The sequence below is a fragment of the Phaseolus vulgaris genome, chromosome 1, assembly GCF_051622355.1.
Source record: "Phaseolus vulgaris cultivar YP4 chromosome 1, ASM5162235v1, whole genome shotgun sequence".
Classification (NCBI taxonomy): Eukaryota; Viridiplantae; Streptophyta; class Magnoliopsida; order Fabales; family Fabaceae; genus Phaseolus; species Phaseolus vulgaris.
In genome coordinates, this window is record NC_143498.1 from 50120935 (window position 1) to 50139578 (window position 18644).

General features: G+C 32.5%; 4 protein-coding genes and 1 pseudogene across 8 annotated transcripts; 4 read left to right on the forward strand and 1 right to left on the reverse strand.

The window, feature by feature from the left end:
• The first annotated feature begins 1380 nt into the window (after positions 1-1380).
• Positions 1381-2094, forward strand: LOC150029681 (uncharacterized). The gene has a single exon (XM_090305317.1). The coding sequence runs from the start codon at positions 1429-1431 to the stop codon at positions 1642-1644; it is 216 nt and encodes a 71-aa protein (XP_090161443.1). The 5' UTR covers positions 1381-1428; the 3' UTR covers positions 1645-2094.
• A 1595-nt stretch (positions 2095-3689) lies between these two features.
• Positions 3690-6403, forward strand: LOC137814724 (Amino acid dehydrogenase family protein). Its single transcript, XM_068617608.2, has 5 exons — positions 3690-3909; positions 4017-4200; positions 4316-4473; positions 5144-5356; positions 5789-6403. Exons 1-5 carry the CDS (start codon positions 3817-3819, stop codon positions 6023-6025), a joined length of 885 nt encoding a protein of 294 aa, XP_068473709.1. The 5' UTR covers positions 3690-3816; the 3' UTR covers positions 6026-6403.
• A 1491-nt stretch (positions 6404-7894) lies between these two features.
• On the forward strand, positions 7895-13835 carry LPA1 (tetratricopeptide repeat (TPR)-containing protein). Of its 4 annotated transcripts, none has more exons than XM_068617609.2 (9): positions 7895-8177; positions 8299-8402; positions 8811-8946; positions 9306-9537; positions 9723-9880; positions 12605-12793; positions 12895-12995; positions 13138-13234; positions 13402-13835. In XM_068617609.2, exons 1-9 carry the CDS (start codon positions 7956-7958, stop codon positions 13474-13476), a joined length of 1314 nt encoding a protein of 437 aa, XP_068473710.1. In that variant the 5' UTR covers positions 7895-7955; the 3' UTR covers positions 13477-13835. The 4 variants fall into 4 exon arrangements, 1 of the variants encoding a protein (XP_068473710.1); XR_016523495.1 differs by having other exon boundaries at positions 7923-8177; positions 9715-9880; XR_016523496.1 differs by having other exon boundaries at positions 7923-8177; positions 9715-9880; positions 12899-12995.
• Positions 13836-15338: 1503 nt separating this feature from the next.
• LOC150029682 (rapid alkalinization factor-like) lies at positions 15339-16026 on the forward strand. The gene has a single exon (XM_090305322.1). The coding sequence runs from the start codon at positions 15401-15403 to the stop codon at positions 15743-15745; it is 345 nt and encodes a 114-aa protein (XP_090161448.1). The 5' UTR covers positions 15339-15400; the 3' UTR covers positions 15746-16026.
• A 242-nt stretch (positions 16027-16268) lies between these two features.
• On the reverse strand, positions 16269-17842 carry LOC137814726 (heat shock factor-binding protein-like; annotated as a pseudogene). Its single transcript, XR_016523497.1, has 5 exons — positions 17759-17842; positions 17416-17469; positions 17135-17158; positions 16983-17048; positions 16269-16414 (listed from the first exon to the last, which is right to left on the reverse strand). The product of XR_016523497.1 is annotated as a heat shock factor-binding protein-like (transcript).
• Positions 17843-18644: the final 802 nt, after the last annotated feature.

The window sequence follows — 18644 nt, forward strand, 5'->3', positions numbered from 1 at the left end:
AAATCAATTATTGTAATGCATGTGGCCGAAAGTGTCTATAACACATATTTTGAGAGATATTTAGAAGCTTTTCTGGAGTAATTCTTAGTTTATCAATGTTGATAGCATACCAATAATTTAAAGAAAAACTTTTTAAATATAAATTTGGAATAGAATCCGTAAATAATTTTAGACTAAGATAGGAATTAATTATGATATCCGTACTAAATTAAGTTTATTATAATACATCTTTATAAATAGATCAAGATTAAGTTAAAATACATGGTTAACTTGTATTTAATCAAAGAATATCAAATATTAACTTGTAAGAATATATTTTTGTAAGCATCTTTCCTTTGACCCAAGACCTACAATCAATAATCAAGAACAATTACACGATTTTTTTTTAAATGAGATATCCTCTATGTATGTAGTACAAACATTGACATGAACACTGATACGACACAGACACAAAGATATGTATAATCTCTAAAATGTAGGATACGGAAACACGAATCTATATATTATATATTTATGAATTATATAAATTGACAATGAAAATTTATGTGCACTAAGTATGTTTCAGTTTTTTTTAGCACAAAGATGTTTTTCATGACTGGTTCAAAAAGATTTGTTCTTTATTTTTATAATCATAATAAAATTTTATGTTATAAGTTTGAGTTTTTAAAAAATTAATGTATTTCTTATTTTTAAAATTGTGTTAGACCCGTACTAGAATTGTCAGAAATTTAATAAATATTTTTTGAATTGGACACTTCACCAATACGTGTTTTACGAGTGTCATACAAGTATTAGTGTCCAATACGTGTGTCCGACACAGACATGCCATTTAAGAGGAGTGTCCGAATTTCATAGTCTTCTACTTATACAAAAATATTTATTTAAATAAATATTAGAAAAAAATATTTAAATTAAAGATAGAATATATAGATTTATGTTTGATTAAACTAAATTAACTATATATATCTATAAGTACAACATTAAATCCGAAACATAAATATTTGTTATTATACTCAATCAACCTATTTATTAGACAATTCACAATCTCTCAAACACTTATATACTCAAAAGGCTAATTTAATAGGTCCATATTAATTATAAGAATAAATATTTTATATATAAAATAAAAAACAAATCAAAGCAAGAAGAGTGATGTAATAAAAGGAATAATGATACAAATTACTATTTTTAATAAATTTTTTTTTTGAAAAGTAATATTATAAATTGTATGGATAAGATGTGACACCACTTTCTTATCTACATAGCCCATCTGTCATCCAACAGAAGGAATCTTGCGACCCACATGAACAGAAGAAGTGGGCCATGGTAGCTACCACTACCATATGCTTTCATTTCTCTCTATATATATCTCCATTACTCCACCCTTTAAGCTCTATTACAAAGGGTTACCCTACTTAATCACCCACAATGAAACCTCACGTTTCTGCTGAAACCTCTCTGCCCAAGGACTCTGCCAGATCCGTCGTCGGAGACAAGCTCCACCACCTTTCTAAGGCAATCTCCGCCGATGCCTCCAACCAACAACGGAGTAATAGGCTTCTCAGCTGCAATCAAAGGTTCACCCTTCAGCCAGAAGACCCTATAAGAACCCTAATGTTCTTGGCCTCTTGGAGTCACACATAAAATTTAATAACAAATCTACCTATCACTGTGCCCATGATTCATTCATCTTCTTACATCTCTATATAATATCATAATGCAGGGAGTGGCATAAAAATCTTACACAGTTTTCTTGGCATCACAAATAAGGACAAAAACACTTCATATCATATATATATATATATATATGGCTGCTGCATCAAAACAAAAATTTGTATATTTATGTATGTATGCAGCTAGATCTGTCAGACCTGTAAATTTTTGTGTATGTTATAATCAGATCCTCTTTATGTGTACGTTTATGATTAAGCTTGTGCAGTGTCTGAAAAACTTGCAGCTGCTTCATCTTATTGGAATTATGGATGATGACAGCTTTCAATATATATTCCTGAATTCATCTCTAAAGAAGATTATGGAACAATTTTCAGTATTAATATTATTAAATCGGGTATTTGATCTGATCTTTTTTATAAATATTTTCTTATTCTTTCAGATTTGTTTTTTTATACTATACTATAATATACAATCTAAATCCTCCTTTGTAAATAAATAACCGATTAAAGTTAAAATATTATGTATAAAAACATCAATAATACATGAGTGTTTGGAATTAAAAGAATAAAATATGGTTTTGGTACTCACTTTTAATTTCTTAATAAAATTAAAATGTATCAAATTGGTTTTATAGGAAGGATTAAAAAATGAACTATCTACCATGATCAACTTATTTCTTATTTACAGTGTATGCCTATTCAACTCTCAGAAACATTAGAGTTTTAATAAGTTGGTAGTGACAGAGATCGATACATTTTAATTTTATAAAGACTGGAATTTTTTGAGAGACTAAAAAATGAATTAGTTAAATTTTAAAGGAAAAATATATTTTACCTAAAGTGATGTTTGCTTTTTTATATATTTATAGACAATGCTGTTTAATTTAAAAAATCAAACTCACAAACAGAGATTATATGATTTTTTAAAATTGTACGTTACTTTATACTTTTTAGATCACGATTTAATCCTCACTTCGGTGTAATTAAAATGGTTCGAGCTGACTCAATTTTTTTTTAAATATTAAATTTAATATAAATTAACTCGAAATCAATCAATTCCGATTTTTGTGAAGTCTTAAAAAAATTCTGAACTAGTCCAATCCTTTCCTTGGAATAAATTATTACAATTAAAAACAAATCTAATTTGCAAATTTTTTTGGTGGTAGTAGTATTTGTACACGTATATTTATTTAACAGTTAATTAATATTTATCGTTATTCTTCTCACTTATAATAATATATTGGATAGATCATATCTACATTTCTTGATATTTAATAATAACACATTTGGTATTTTCTTTTACATCCATCTAAGAATATATATAGAGTTATATTTTTATATAAATTAGAAAAACTTATTTAAGACTAAAAAAAGTATCTTGAGTCTCACATCATAACTCTAAGAACATCATTTATCTCAAACTTTTATATTAGATTTAAATGTAAGTTTTCTAAGGTGATTTGCAAACTAAAAAATAAAGTTGAACTATTAGAAAGACATAAAATCAGGTATTTTGTTTTTCATAAAATAACTATGATAGGTATAATCTCTAAAATGTAGGACACATAGACATATATATTATATAATTATGGATTGTATAAATTGAGAATAAAGATTTATGTGCACAAATATGTTTCAGTTTTTTTTTTTCGCAGAAAGATATTTTTCATGACTATTTCAATAAGATTTGTTTCTTATTTTTATAATCATACCAAAAATTCATACAATAAGTTTGAGTTTTGAAAAAATTAATGTGTTTTTCCTTTTTAAAATTGTATTAGGATCATGCTAAAATTGTCAGAAATTCAACAAATATTTTTTGAATTGAACACTTTACCAATACATGTCTTATAAATATTTTTTTGAATGTCGTGTCCGATACGTGTATCTGACACGGACACATCATTCAAGAGAAGTATCCGAACTTCAATAAAACACATTATAATTTATTATAAATTAAGGTATTTTTATAAGACTACTAATTTTTAATAAATATTTTAATATTTATTAGATTTTACACGTGCATGTACTCGTGTGATACATTGCACACGAAACGACGAGTAGTGAGGTGTTTCATATTCAGACAACTTCTGAAGTGATAAGAGTAATAGAAGAAACGTTTTTCTGATCCTTTACCGATCAAATGGCCACCGTTATCGACGGCAAGGCCGTTGCGCAAACCATCCGATCTGAAATCGCCGACGAGGTGCACTTCCTCTCTCAAAAATACGGCAAGGTAAGCCCTTATTTTCGTTTCATCAAAACTGAATATAACAAACAAGAATCTTGATTTTCGATCATGTAAATATTCGCGATTGTATGTGTGTGGGGGAAATGTTGCAGGTTCCAGGATTAGCAGTGGTGATAGTAGGGCACAGGAAGGATTCACAAAGCTATGTGGGAATGAAGAGAAAGGCGTGCGCTGAATTGGGAATCAATTCCTTCGATGTGGACCTTCCAGAACAAGTATCCCAAGCTGAACTAATAAAGCAAGTTCATGAGTTGAATGCTAACCCTGATGTACATGGTTAGTGTAAGACATACATTTTTCAATTCATGCATGTATTATTTTAGATATTGATTATACTTTTTGTTTTGGGCCTTTTTTTTAATTGTGACTGTTGGTTTGTTTATATCCGCAGGTATTTTGGTTCAGCTTCCGTTGCCTAAGCACATAAATGAAGAGACAGTTCTGACTGAAATTAGCCTTGAGAAGGATGTGGATGGCTTTCATCCTTTGAACATTGGCAAGCTTGCAATGAAAGGCAGGGATCCCCTGTTCCTTCCATGCACTCCCAAGGCAAAGTGCTCTTCAATCTGAAACATTTTGGATTACACTCAATTAATATGTCAACTATTGAATGAATTTCGCATGTCTTTTTTTCTTCCTTTTTAATGTAGTCTTTTTCTTCTTACAAATCATCAAGTGTTTGGAGCTTGGCTACTTAGATTAGAAGAGGGGAAATGCTACTATTATAGCAAAATAACTTTTTGTTTAAAAACAACAAACTAACTTGTTAGTCACTAATGTCTTCCTCTATTTTTTTCGTTCAGGTATATCTTCTATTTACTGAAATTTATTGGTGTTGGGATTTTTTTTTTCAAATTTGTTTTCTGGAGCATAATTTCTGCATGCAAATTAGCTTTTGCTATTGTTGTTTGATATGATGATTTTATCCTTTGTTGTTCTAGAGAAATGATAAACTTGGGCCAAGAGTGATGTATGTATGAAAATATTTGAACTCTATTAATCATTTAGAACAAAAGTATTGGATCTATTCTTCATCATTCCCATTTTACAAGGCTTTCTTACACTTGTTAGCAAACTCTGTGATCCTCACTACACTAAACCTATGGGAAGGTTGTTCTATTTTTTTATTTTATTTAAATCTTACCGATCAAGATTGTTTACTGACAAGTTATCTTTCAAATAGTCTCTCAAAATCTGATTTACGTTTTTGTTTGTGCAGGCATGTCTTGAACTATTACAACGAAGTGGTGTAACTATAAAGGGAAAAAGGGCAGTTGTGGTTGGTAGAAGCAACATAGTTGGCTTACCAGCTTCATTGCTGCTTTTGAAAGCGGATGCTACAGTTACTACTGTACATTCACACACAAGTCAACCAGAAAGTATCATACGTGAAGCAGATATTGTTATTGCAGCAGCAGGACAGCCAAAGATGGTAATTATCAAAATATATTTTCCTTTATTTGCATCTCTGTTCTTATGTCCTTGTGCAATAGTTGTGGAATGTGGAGTTTCAAATTCTATCCCTTGGAACATGAATTTCTTATTCTAATGTCATGGATATCATTAGCTATCAAATACATTAAATAGCCTACTTTAAATTTCTCTTGTGCAGCCCCTTGTCCTTAGTAGTACCTATCCGGATCTGTTAGAATTGCACTCAAGAAATTTCTATCATGATATTGTACCATTGGTATAAACAATGTTTGCACAAAAAGTGCCACAGTTTTTGTAAATTTTGTGCCTCTTCAAGTTATTATTGCCAATCTTTTGATTATTTTTGAAATCCCATGTGGTAGTTACTGCCACCAATCTTCTTCCTAATGGAGAGTTCGCTAATGCATAATGAAATTATTTATGTTAATAGATCAAGGGAAGTTGGATCAAACCTGGAGCTGCAGTCATAGATGTTGGCACAAATGCTGTTGATGACCCAACAAGGAAGTCTGGTTACAGGCTTGTTGGAGATGTAGATTTTGAGGAAGCATCTAAAACTGCAGGTTGGATTACACCTGTTCCTGGTGGTGTAGGTCCAATGACTGTCACAATGTTGCTGAAGAATACTTTGGAGGGAGCCAAGCGCTACATTGAGCAAAATAATTGATCTTTTTTTTTTTTTTTACTTTGAATAAGGTATTTCCTCCTAGTTGAAATTTCTTTGAGAATTGGTTTTATTAAAAGTTTGGTTTAAGGTTCATGAATACTGTTGTATTTTGTAAAATGACAAGGATCGGTTTACGAAGTGGAGAAATAGGGTTTTGGTCCGAGCAATACTATATATCTGCCTTTTCAATATCTTCCGTTTCCGTCCTTGCCAGCCCCTCTGGCTTCAATTTCTTGAGTGCAATTCTCTAAGCTTATTATTGAGAACGATTCCCACACAGCCATTAAGTCGATCAGTAATGGTTGCCATATTCGTAACTCTTGTTCTTTGCATTCTTGATTTTAGAATCTGAAATACAAAATTTCAATTCCAGCATTATTTCAAATTGTCCAATATTGTACATTCTGGAATAAAAAAAAATCATAAATTTTAACTTCTGCACTTTATAACTGTGTAATTTAGGTATTTTTTTTGAAGTATGGGTGCAGGAAGAAACACATGGTGTGGTCTTCATCTGCTGTATGATGCTGCTGGCACTGTTTTTAGGCGGTAGTAGTTGTTTGTTTCTGTTTTGCCTATTTTAGGCTATTTCCAAATCTTTTAAAGATCGTATGAGATACGTGTTTATTAATCAATTACTCAACAAAGTTAAGTACTACTTCTATTAACTGTACAGTGTATTAACCACCCTTCACCGATAACATGGTTAAACTTGCAGTAACAGAGTTAACCACTTTTGATTAATCTGCAAAGCCGTTAGATATTTATACAGCTGCGAAAGAAAATAAAAGGGATGCAAGATTTCTAAGTGTACCTTCCGTATACCATAATAATTTTGCCTTGTCTGGTTAATTTCTTATCATTCCCTAAATTACCCACCCACCTTCTCAAACTTGGATAGAACATAGATATCTAATTTTCAACATGTCATACAAATCACATTCTTAATGTGAAAACATAAACAAACAAACTAGTAGAGTCAATTTAAGGTGAAAAACCATGTTTCAATCCATTTCACGAAATAAATGCTATTCCAGCACTTTCACAATCTAGCCTTGCGTACCATTATTACTCTAAGAAATAAGCTTCCGATTTCACAAAATGTGGACAAACTGTCATAAGCCTGTGGATTTTCTAAATCCAATTTCCCTTTTGAACATTGGCCGCTGAAGCTTAAACTGTCTTTAAGATAGTGTGACGTGCTATCTGAATTTGGAGCCATTAGTAATCATGGAACAATTTGTACAAGAGAACAATTTGTATCTATATGCAATCAAGCAATAACAATTGTACTATAAAGGCTATTTGCATGTCACATCAGTTCCTCTACTGATTTTGTTTTAGATGTTTATGGATGTCTCTAAAAGGGCACAAGTCTCCTTTTGTTGTACTAGTATAAAATAGTATAGTACTTTCAGTTTTTTGTTTGTATAAATATTATATTAAAATCTTAATTAAATCTTACTTTTTATTAAATCTTCAATGTCAATGTCCAATAAAAGTAACTTCTCTCTTAGAAAGCATTGTCGTTGAAATTAATTAACTCAAAATTGAAACAAAACCTTAATAATTTAGCTTCTATTGAGTAACTTTTGTTAGGAATCTCTTATAATTTAGGAATGGAAAATAATTATTTTTTTAATCCTACGAAACAATTACTAATTTAAACAAAACTTTAGACAGAGTGGTCTTGAGAATAAAAATGAAATAAATTTATTTGCAAACTAAAAATTTGAGTAATTTACAGAGAGTTTGATGTTCAAATTTGGTGAAACGACGCCGTTAAAATCAAAATGAGGGAGCTCTGCACCATGAGATCCTCATCGTCCGTTTCTAGAATTGGCCAAAACTGAAGGTTGAGATTGTGTCATGTTTGGATAACACGTTAATAGCAGTAACACTTAAAGAAAACAAGATATGAAACTTGGCAATGGCTGTGGTTGCAGTGCAGCAATTCGTGTGCTTCTCAGAATCAAATTGGAGGAATATAACAAGGCCATGCATTCCCTCTCACACTACGATTCTTCTACGTTCACGCAAAAAAATTCAATTTTCTCTGATTTCATGCTCTTCGTCACAGACCCCAGAAGCTGATACTCAAACGGCTGAATCCTGCGTCAATTTGGGTCTCGAGCTCTTCTCCAAAGGACGGGTATTATTATTATCTTCAACCTTTTCTTCCACTCTCCTAATTCTTCTATAGCAGAATCATGTAGTTTAAGTGGGGCCTTAAAAGCTCTTTCCTTTTTCTTAATTGATTTTTTTTTTTTCAGGTTAAAGATGCTTTAACCCAGTTTGAAACTGCACTTTCCTTGAACCCTAATCCAGTGGAGGCCCAAGCTGCGTTCTACAATAAAGCTTGCTGCCATGCATACAGGTATAATGCTTTTTTAGAATGGATCACACAATTTTCAGTTGGTAATTAGTGATTTCAATGGTTTAATAGAATTTGTTAGTGATGCTATATGGCAGTGGTTCTTATTCAATCAGATTGAATCCACTACTTGAGTCATGGAACTTGTATGTTGTGAAATGGTAAGGTATGGTATCTACTTGCCATCACCACATGTCTTTTGTGAGTTTTAATTCCTAATCCTGGGACTTCCTAGGCTTTTAGCAACGAGACGACTAAGCAAGTGGGCATCTCTAAAATTGTTGACTTCTTTCTGTTCCTTGCATTTTCTTGATGTAATAAATCATATGAAAAAACCATGCAATTTAATCAGGGCATTGGTTAGCTAATACTTCTATTTTTTTCTTTACATTGGTTATTATTTTCTTGAAGGGGAGAAGGAAAGAAAGCAGCTGATTGTCTCCGCACTGCTTTGAGGGAATACAACCTGAAATTTGCTACCATACTCAATGATCCCGATTTGGCCTCCTTCAGAGTTTTGCCCGAATTCAAGGAACTACAAGAAGAGGTTTCTAGTTTGTTATCAAGGATTTTGTAATGCTAAGTTGTCTGATATTGTGTGCATAGCTGTTAATGACCGAGTTTCCTAAAAGTTTAAGGTGTTAAATGAAGGTTATTTTATTCTGTAAAACCATTAATAAAATAAAGTCTTTCTCTCCTATGTTTCCACCCCATGCCTCCATTGCTACTGTTGAGATAGCTTGAAACATGAAAGGATATCATTCAGAGGGATAATATAATAGTCAGGGTTACAGGGGGGAAAGTCATTTGAAAGGAACTTGTGTTCCTCATTGTAACTCTGTCTAATTGAATGTTAAATATTTGAAGTTTTTAACAATGATTCCTACTGTTCTGCCACACAATCAGGCTAGGCTTGGTGGGGAGGATATTGGCTACAGTTTTCGGCGAGATCTAAAACTTATTAGTGAAGTTCAAGCACCATTTCGTGGGGTTAGGAGATTCTTTTATGTAGCACTGACAGCAGCTGCAGGAATATCATTGTTTCTTACTGTGCCCAGGCTAATTCGTGCAATTAGTGGTGGTGATGGTGCTCCCGATCTCTTGGCAACTTCTGGGAATGCTGCCATTAATATTGGAGGTGAATAGTGATATATTTAACTTGCTAACAAACAATTCTGAATCAATTTATATTGACTAAATTTAGTGTGTTACTCTCTCTTTGTCTCTCTGAGTTTGTTTTCTTTCAAGATAATTGTGGGGTGTGATGATGATACCTTTTACGTTGCTTCATTAAATGACTAAGCACTGGAATCAGCTGTGCAGGTATTGTTGTTCTTGTGGCATTGTTCTTTTGGGACAATAAAAAAGAGGAGGAACAACTTGTACAAATATCTCGAGATGAGACACTATCAAGGTTGCCTTTGCGGCTTTCAACTAATCGAGTAGTTGAACTTGTGCAGCTACGGGATACCGTTAGACCAGTTAGTATCTATGTTCTTTTGATATTTTCTCTGTCTCTAGTCTCTACCACATGTTGGACTTTTTCCTTTTGCTTAGTATTTACATGTTTATTTTTATCTCTTTTTCTTCTGTTTTTCTCATTTCTAGGAGGAGGGGGTTCTTGCTATGATTGAAATATTTCCTCTGTATTAGGTTTTGAAGCATAGAAATAGGGGGGGATGCTTCACAATAGTCCATCTTCAACACAAGATAAATGGCAACTAACAAACAAATTATTTTTTTCTTTATACATACATAGATACATGCAAGATAATAAATTTTTAACTCATTTACTTGTTGAAATTATCACAAGCATGTTGCATATTAAGTGATTATTACCTTATGCATTATATATTAAGGCATTTCATACAAAAAGAAAGTCATACACACTCATGGGACATTTATGAGGGAGGAAGGAATAGCTTTATCAAAATTCTCAGTTTTATAATATGATTTGAAAAATCTCTCACAGTGTAAAGGTTATGTCTTTTAAGGAAAAAAAAATTAAAAATATAATGATAGAAAAAATTAAAACTCTTAATAAATGTTTCATTACCTCAGTACATTTTCAAATAGTAATTTAGCTGGCTCAAATCTCAACTTGTGAGTTGTAACTTTTTTATATTTCAGATGCAATATTGCATTGTGGCTTGTTGACATTTTCTTGTTGCATGGTTTCATTGCAATTGGTTTAAATTAGAACTAATCTTGTACAATTAGATCATCCTGTTCCCACATGCAAAGCTTACAACTTAGCTACAAAATTGTCATTCTTTTGTGATTTTTTGCTGAAGCCCTACATATATAAAATTATCTTACATGCTGCTCAACATATATAATGACTAGGGGAATCATGAACGTATGGAACCATAATTATACGAAATTGCTATTATTATAATATACAACTTTACAATAATAAAAGATAAAAAAGCAAGCCTTTTCTGTAAAGGTATTTTATATGTATTTGGCCATCCAAAAACACTAGTATATCTCTGTCAGGACAAACTAACTATTTGAACTTTTAAGTATCAGTAGCTTCTGAGTAATAAATAATTATGATGATTATTTGAAATTTGTCGGTGAGACACCATTATCAGTGTTTCTTCTTCTGTTGTTTATCTTGTTTGGAGTTCATTTTTTAATACAAGTTACGATAATATCCAAGACTTTTACCATCCATCCAAGACCCCTTGTGTCTGCTACAGGAAGAGACCTGTCAACATCTCTTCATGGATTGTAAATATGCTCAACAGGTATGGTCTCAATGCCTTCAGTGGGTAGGCATTTCTTTTGTTGAGCATCATGATCTTAAGCGGCATTTCCTAAGTTTCCACTTGTTTCAAGTTAGTAACAAGCAGAATAAGATCTGGAAAGGGGTCTGGGTTAATGTTATTAGAAGTATATGGGACCAGAGGAATCTGATTACCTTTCAGCAAGGGGTAGTAGATGCAGAGGAAATATTCCAGAGGGCCCAACTTAAGTCTTGGCTGTGGCTAAAGCATAAAGCCCACTCGTTCTCTTATTCTTTTACAGATTGGGTTTTCAACCCAATTATATGCATTAAAAGCTGCTAATGTTTCCTTGTTTTGGGTCTCCTGAAGAAGCTGGTTTTTCTGGTTGGTATCATGTGAAGGTTATGGTTCGGTTGGAACCTGTGATGGTGATGGAGTGAATCCCTTAGGGGTTAGCTGCTGTTACCTGTATTGGGGTTGGTCTTCAATCATCTTTTGCAGGAACACGTAGCATCTTTATAAAGGAGTCATAACATGGGAACAGCTGTTTTGTGGTGGTAGGGTGGTCTTCCTGCATTTTCCGGAGTCACGGGGCGTGATTAGATCAAGGCTGGATGCTTTGGAGGGGAGCTAAGGTTGGGTTTGAGCCACACTTTTCGGGTGGTGGAGATAGCTTGGTTGAGGAATGTGAAGCTGTGGCAATGAGTAACCAAGGCGTTATGTCGGGTTACGTAATTGCTGTTTGGTGTCAAGGTGGACTGGTTGGCTGGTTGGACTGCTATAATTCGTATGTGTAGGGGGGTCGGTGCAGGAATGAAGGTTTCAATTGGAGAGGGTGTGATTTGAAGGGTGCCGTGGGGAGCAGCTTGGAAAACTGGTGAAGAGTGTTAGGATTTTTTAGGTGTTGCCGTGCTGTTCTTTGGAGTGCAGTTGGGTGTTGGGTGCTGTTATTTTATTGATTCTGTCATTTGGTTCTTTTATAAGTGCTGGTTTGGGTTTGGCATTCCCTTTTGTAGGCTTGGGGTTTTGGTTATACTTTCTTTTGTGGAAGTGTAACTTTGTGGCTGTGGTACACGGGTTGGGATACCCCTTAAGTATCCCCTTAATTTTATTCATTTATTGCTGATAAAAAAAAATAAAATTGACATTATCTCCTTTCTTTACAATGCTGGCCTTCTGAAGTGGTACTTTAATCTTGAAATTCATACGTAAATGAGAGGCACTGATAACATGAAGTTGAGCTGTAAAATGCTCCCAACCCAACATTTAACATATTTGTGGCATTAAATGGGTTGACTTCTCTTCTCCCATTTGTCTCCTTTCTGTAACTATGCCCAGCTCTAGTGACAGTAATGATTATCACGTTATGACTATTTGCTTTTTCTTTTGTAATGTATACTGTTTTCTCTTTGTTTTTGTTCTTTTCCTTTTCGATATGAATCTTCCATGCTCTAACTGAAGCTTTGGTTTTAGGTTATATTAGCAGGAAAAAAGGAAACAGTGTCTTTGGCTATGCAAAGAGCCGATAGATTTCGCACCGATCTCCTTAGACGTGGTGTTCTGTTAGTTCCTGTTATCTGGGGAGAAGGCCGGGAAACAAAAATTGAGAAAAAAGGATTTGGTCTGCAGCCAAAAGCTGCTGAAGCTCTTCCATCCATTGGGGTAAGACTTGATATAACCATGTACCTTCATATATATCTTGCTATTCATCCAAAAGTTTTATTTCTTTGATGAGATGACACTAATCCATAAGACTTTGCTAGGAAGATTTTGAGAAGCGAGCACAGTCTGTAACTGCAAAATCGAAGTTGAAATCTGAAATTAGGTTCAAGGCTGAGGTTGTGTCTCCTGCAGAATGGGAACGGTATTATGCTCTGATTTCTTGTATATTAGCTATCATTGTAATGTATTTTTTCATTAAACGAGGGGAGGAAACAAGCCTCAACATGGATGTCAAAGGGTGGATGGATTGATGTCAGCTAATAGTTGTATGCTAACTTAACTAGGTGGATAAGAGATCAGCAAAAATCTGAAGGAGTTTCAGTTGGTGAAGATGTGTACATAATACTGCGCTTAGATGGAAGAGTTCGAAGATCAGGGAGAGTAAGTTCCATTTCAGAGTAAACTTATGAAGTTTTTCTCCACGTTGTTGTGGAATTGTCATTTATTAGTTTCCTAGATGTCATGAAAAACTGAACATGGTTGGACTTGACTCACTACCCTTGATACCATTACCAGTAACATATTAATGAGTGGTAATGCATTTACAGGGTGTGCCTGATTGGGAGCAAATTGTGAAGGAGCTACCACCAATGGAAGCACTTTTAAGCAAGCTGGAAAGATGAGAATTCAGAGGGTGCAAATTAGTATTATTCTTTTCCCTGTTCCATGTGTCACACAATCCTGGTATCACCGTCCTTGCTAATGTCCCACAGCAGCATTTTTTCTTCACCATTAAACTAAATATTGTACATCCATTCCTCCACGATCACTACAGACAATTGCAAAGAAAATGTTACGAAGGAATATTAATGTTGATAAAATATTTTGGTGACAATTCAATCATGTAGTTTATTCGTAAAAAAGTAGTGTTGTACTTGAGCGAAGTTGTGTAATTTTAGACACAGATTACAGATTGACAAGAGAATGCATCTGAATTTAACTACAGCTAGTTAAACTAGTTTATATTCATGCTGTTTGAAAATAACACTGTCAGCTGCCAAGGTTTTCATTTTATATTTATTAAGTAATAGTCTTGAAATAATCCAAATTTGTATAACTATTAGGATTCTATTTTGAATAGTATTAAGAAAATTGATTTGGCAAGACATTGATCAATTGATTAATGATATGATCATTGGATCATTGATTGATCTGGTTAATTAAAAAATAATATATATAATATAATCTGACAAATCTAACTTTAATCATATCAAAGTTCTAATATACAAAATAACAAATAAAATTTAAGATAATATAATTTCTATAATTTAAATTTCAAAATATCATCTTTAAAAGTCTAAACAAATTATTTATTATTTTTTTATCGGCATTCAAATTTTAAGAACTAAATTATTGATGACTGACTTGTATATATATTAATTTTATCAGTGTGTTATCAAATAACTGAAAATTTTATTAATGTATTTAAAAAGAAAACACATTCTAATAATTAAGTAATCTTACAAAACACAAACAATTTTAGAGATTTATGCTATCACAATCATTATTGATATGATTTATAAAATAATTAATTATCATAAAAGTTAACAAACTTATAATGCATGATATAAATATTTTTTACAAGGGTATAGCTTTTCTCTGCCAGTGATCTAAGCTAAGTCGGATAAACTTCCAAAATTTACAAGTTTAGCTCGTAAAACTCAAACCCAAGATTTTATTTAAGGAGGATCAAGTTTTCCTACTTGAAGCAACTTGTGTTGATGTGCATATATGTATTAATTTATTTTAAAAATAGTTTTCAATTTTTCCATAAATTTTTTAAACCACAATATTCTTAAAAAGGAGTTAATTTCCGTACAGGTAAACCAACCCTGTGTTACACACTCATTCGATTTAGAAACTTATTATTACACCAATAACATTTGATGGCAACTTTGGAACATTGGAGCTTATGTTACTATTGATGTTTGTCTGTTAGGATAAGCACGATTCCTTGCTTTCAGAAGAAGCTGTTTTTCAATATCAATTAGCCAACGGAATTCGGCAGGTAAAATGACTTATAGTGGCCTATCGTGAGAAACATTATTTCAAACCCAACATCAATTTCAAGGCCTCAGACTCCACAAAATATTGAATTAGCCATCTGCGTAATCCATACATCTTAAGCCCAACACTTAAACATTTCAAAGTTAATTAGTTAATGCTTTGAATCATTCTTAATATCATTTTCTTGGTAGGTTTTGAATGGTTTATTCATCGTGTACCCAACTTTTTCTTCTTAGCAATTGAAACACATTTGAACTTCCAAATCACTAGAAGGTTGTAAAACGAGTTCCTCATTTGTAGGTGCTAGGTTATTAGTATTATTATTATTATTATATGTTATTCCAACACTTATTATTTTTAATGTCATGAAAAGAAAAAGTGACATTTAATAGTCCCTTGTTATAAAACTGAAATCCTTCTAAAACAAGTTTACCAGTTCCTACTCTCCTAGTAAGCTTCTATAAAAGGATAGAATAGAATGAATGGAAGACTTGAAACTCTATACAAGAATAAGAGCACCATCTTCTTCACTTCAAAACAATGTCAAATGCTTCTTTTCTCTTGGCCATGTTCTTGGTGGCTATGTCCATTAGTCTCTCCATAGTAGGTGCAATAGGTGAGCACCGTCTAAGGTTGGTGCCTAAGACAACAGCACCTTGCCAAGGCTCCATAGAGGAGTGCATGGAAGAGGGTGAGTTTGGAATGGACTCAGAGTCCCACCGGCGCATTCTAGCAACCTCACAGTATATAAGCTACAAGGCGCTGCAACGTAACACTGTGCCATGCTCTAGGAGGGGTGCTTCCTACTACAACTGCAAGCCAGGTGCAGAAGCTAATCCTTACACCCGTGGCTGCCCCACCATCACTCGCTGTCGTAATTCTTAGAACAATTTCAGCTTTCTGCATGTTTGAGTCGATGTTCTCAAGACTCAATTAAGTTTGCAAAAGGGTTGGAAGGGTATTGAAGTGACTGTCACAACAATTTGAAAGAACAGCAACTCAAACATGCACTTTCTTTCATTTCCTTACTCTGCCTTCTAGTTATGATCCTCAGGCTTGTTATGTTTTTTTTACTTTGAATGCTGTTTTCGTCTGTTTTTTGTAATTTTATGTAAATTAATCTTCACTGGTGTGGCTATTGTTAATATATTTGTGTGTGTTTTTTATTTGCTTACTCCACCTCAAACATGAGTTTCCACCGGAAAAGGAAGGGAAGGTGCAAAGGGTGCTAGAAACATGTTTATTATATACAATGTCTGCATTCATAATTAAACATAAGTCTATTCAGACCAAATAAATTTGTTGGTGTCAAATAAACAGAAAGATCACTAGATACACAGTCACAAAATCCTGAATTATCACAAGATACAAAACAAAACAAAACAAGACAGTAGAACACAAATGTAACTCAAGCAGAACCTTATTCTTTGTTAGATTCTTCTTCCGTTGGCTTAGCACGGGCAACAGGGGCCACAGGTGATGAGTGCTCTCCACTCCCATCTCTGTTCTTAGATCATTGATGTTTTGTTCCAACTCATTTATACGGTTTCCCATCTCATCAAGTGCTTGACGTTAAGAAAAACATTACTTGAGCAATTTTTACAATGGGCAAGTCAGCAATAATTATAATTATGTAAGGTGATACAATTGGCATCATTGTCCATCCTGACTTGGAAACATATATATGACACCACTCAATCACAAATGTACATAAGTTGCATAAAGTCACATCGCAAATTGTACACATTCTTCAGTTCATAAAGAAAAGGATTATGCAGCTGTGTGAACAAATAACTTACCACCTGCGCTGATGTTATGAGTTTGAATTTGATTTGCCTTTTATAGTATAACAGGGTTGTTTATGAATTATAAAGACCACTTCAAAACACAAACAATTCAGCAAAACCAAACTTTGAAACTCCCATTAATTCCTTAATCAAATCTTCAAAAGCATTCCTTGCAAGCTTGTCCATAAGGAATGTAAGTTAGCAACATGACACCACCTAAGATTTATTGTCATCTGTCCATTCCGAATCATTTTATTTCCTGGAAAAAACACTAATATGAATTACCATTTTCTGAAATTAGTTTCATTAAAGCTTACCATTCAATATTAGGATACTTTACTAAGAATACAAAGGATATTCTTTGTAATGATGGAGTCAGACATTGTCTGGAACCTAATTTTCTGAAAACAAAATTCTTGTTAAGAGAAGTGAAATATATACTGCAAATCAGCATTGCAAGACTACGAGCCTAGAGTACACAACTCACCATCTGCTGGAGAAGATTTTGCACCTGAAGAGAGAGAAAAAGAAGAAAAAAAGGTAAAAAGTTGACAGACAATAGCAACAATTGCATACTCCCACTCTCATAGTGGACTTTTGGTACAGACCAAATAAGTAGAAATGGTTCTAGACATTAAACTAATAATCTAAAATCGTTTTTTCAAATGTTACAATCTACAGCAACAACCAGTTACTATTACTATTGGCATTCACATAAATGAAACATAGAACAAAACCATTAACTCTTGGAGATGCTTAACAACTTACAAAAGCTGTCATATCAGCAGTGCTTTGCTTTGGGTATTCAGAATCATGTCCGTCCTGTCAAAAAAAAGGAAGTGCCAATAAAAAAAGGAACCAAAAATAACAAATGAAATAAAATTGAAATGACATATAACCATGCAATGCAATGAGCTACAATACATCCATAGCAGTACCACAAAAGATCCCTAATTAAGCCATGCAAACTGGGTGGGTTATTGATATTGAAAACCCTAACTGCTTAAATATTAAAATTGATACTGTGTATGAGAAGAACACTTGCAGGATAAAGCCAACCAAGCTACAAATATAACAATAACAGAGGGAAATTAGGAAGAGAGAGCCTAACCATGCTCTGATTAAAATTACAATTCCAACTCCTTCAATTGCTTTCAAAGTCTAAAACACAAGCAAATAATCCAATTCTTCATTAGTTACTTAACTACACACTAAACAGTGAAATCACTTACTTTCTGTTATTTCAAAAATTATATTGAAATTAAAATCATTTCTATTTAGAATTTTTTTGAGATTTTTTTTTTTATATTATCATCTTTTTAATTTCTCTTTACCTAAACAGTCAACTTTTTTTTTATTTGCATTTACTACTAAATAAAGTTGCTTATCTACAATAGTTTAATTTTAAATTAACATATTAATGGGGGCATTTTGGTCATTTTAAGAAGAAAAGTTAAAGGAAAAATATATTTTAACCTTGCTTTCCAAATTACACCTACTTAACAAATTCCTTTTATAAATATAATAAATAATAATAATATTAATAAAATATTTTAAATTTATATTTATTTATGTTTATTACTACATGCAATATGTCGACCTTTTGTAGATGATTAAAAAAATAAAAAATAAAAAAAATATTATTATACTAAAATTAAGTAAAACTATTACTAATTTTTTTAAAAATTATAAGAACTTATAAACACAAAAATTAATTATAAACAATTACTTTATTAATTTCTATAATGATATAATTATGTAATAGAAATACTTGTAATTTTTCATTAAAATAAAAAGTAAAATTACAATAATATATGTATATAAAAAGCAATTATAAAATATTATATATTCTAATTAAAATATAAGTTATAATTATAAAATAAAATACTTTCAAACTTTATTAGATGATACAAACTATTAAATTGGTTAATAAATATAAAATGCAAAGAATAAAAGGGTAAAAAAGCATAGAAGAAAAATTTGGTTACAATATCTAA

What these genes read in the sequence shown, in the direction of transcription:
- LOC150029681 (XM_090305317.1), top strand. Translation starts at nt 1,429, where the DNA reads ATGAAACCTCACGTTTCTGCTGAAACCTCTCTGCCCAAGGACTCTGCC.
- LOC150029682 (XM_090305322.1), top strand. Translation starts at nt 15,401, where the DNA reads ATGTCAAATGCTTCTTTTCTCTTGGCCATGTTCTTGGTGGCTATGTCC.
- LOC137814724 (XM_068617608.2), top strand. Translation starts at nt 3,817, where the DNA reads ATGGCCACCGTTATCGACGGCAAGGCCGTTGCGCAAACCATCCGATCT. An exon ending in TCTCTCAAAAATACGGCAAG is followed by an intron (nt 3,910 to 4,016) that starts GTAAGCCCTTAT and finishes GAAATGTTGCAG; the next exon opens with GTTCCAGGATTAGCAGTGGT. An exon ending in CAGCAGGACAGCCAAAGATG is followed by an intron (nt 5,357 to 5,788) that starts GTAATTATCAAA and finishes TTATGTTAATAG; the next exon opens with ATCAAGGGAAGTTGGATCAA.
- LPA1 (XM_068617609.2), top strand. Translation starts at nt 7,956, where the DNA reads ATGGCTGTGGTTGCAGTGCAGCAATTCGTGTGCTTCTCAGAATCAAAT. An exon ending in AGCTCTTCTCCAAAGGACGG is followed by an intron (nt 8,178 to 8,298) that starts GTATTATTATTA and finishes TTTTTTTTTCAG; the next exon opens with GTTAAAGATGCTTTAACCCA. An exon ending in GAGTTCGAAGATCAGGGAGA is followed by an intron (nt 13,235 to 13,401) that starts GTAAGTTCCATT and finishes ATGCATTTACAG; the next exon opens with GGTGTGCCTGATTGGGAGCA.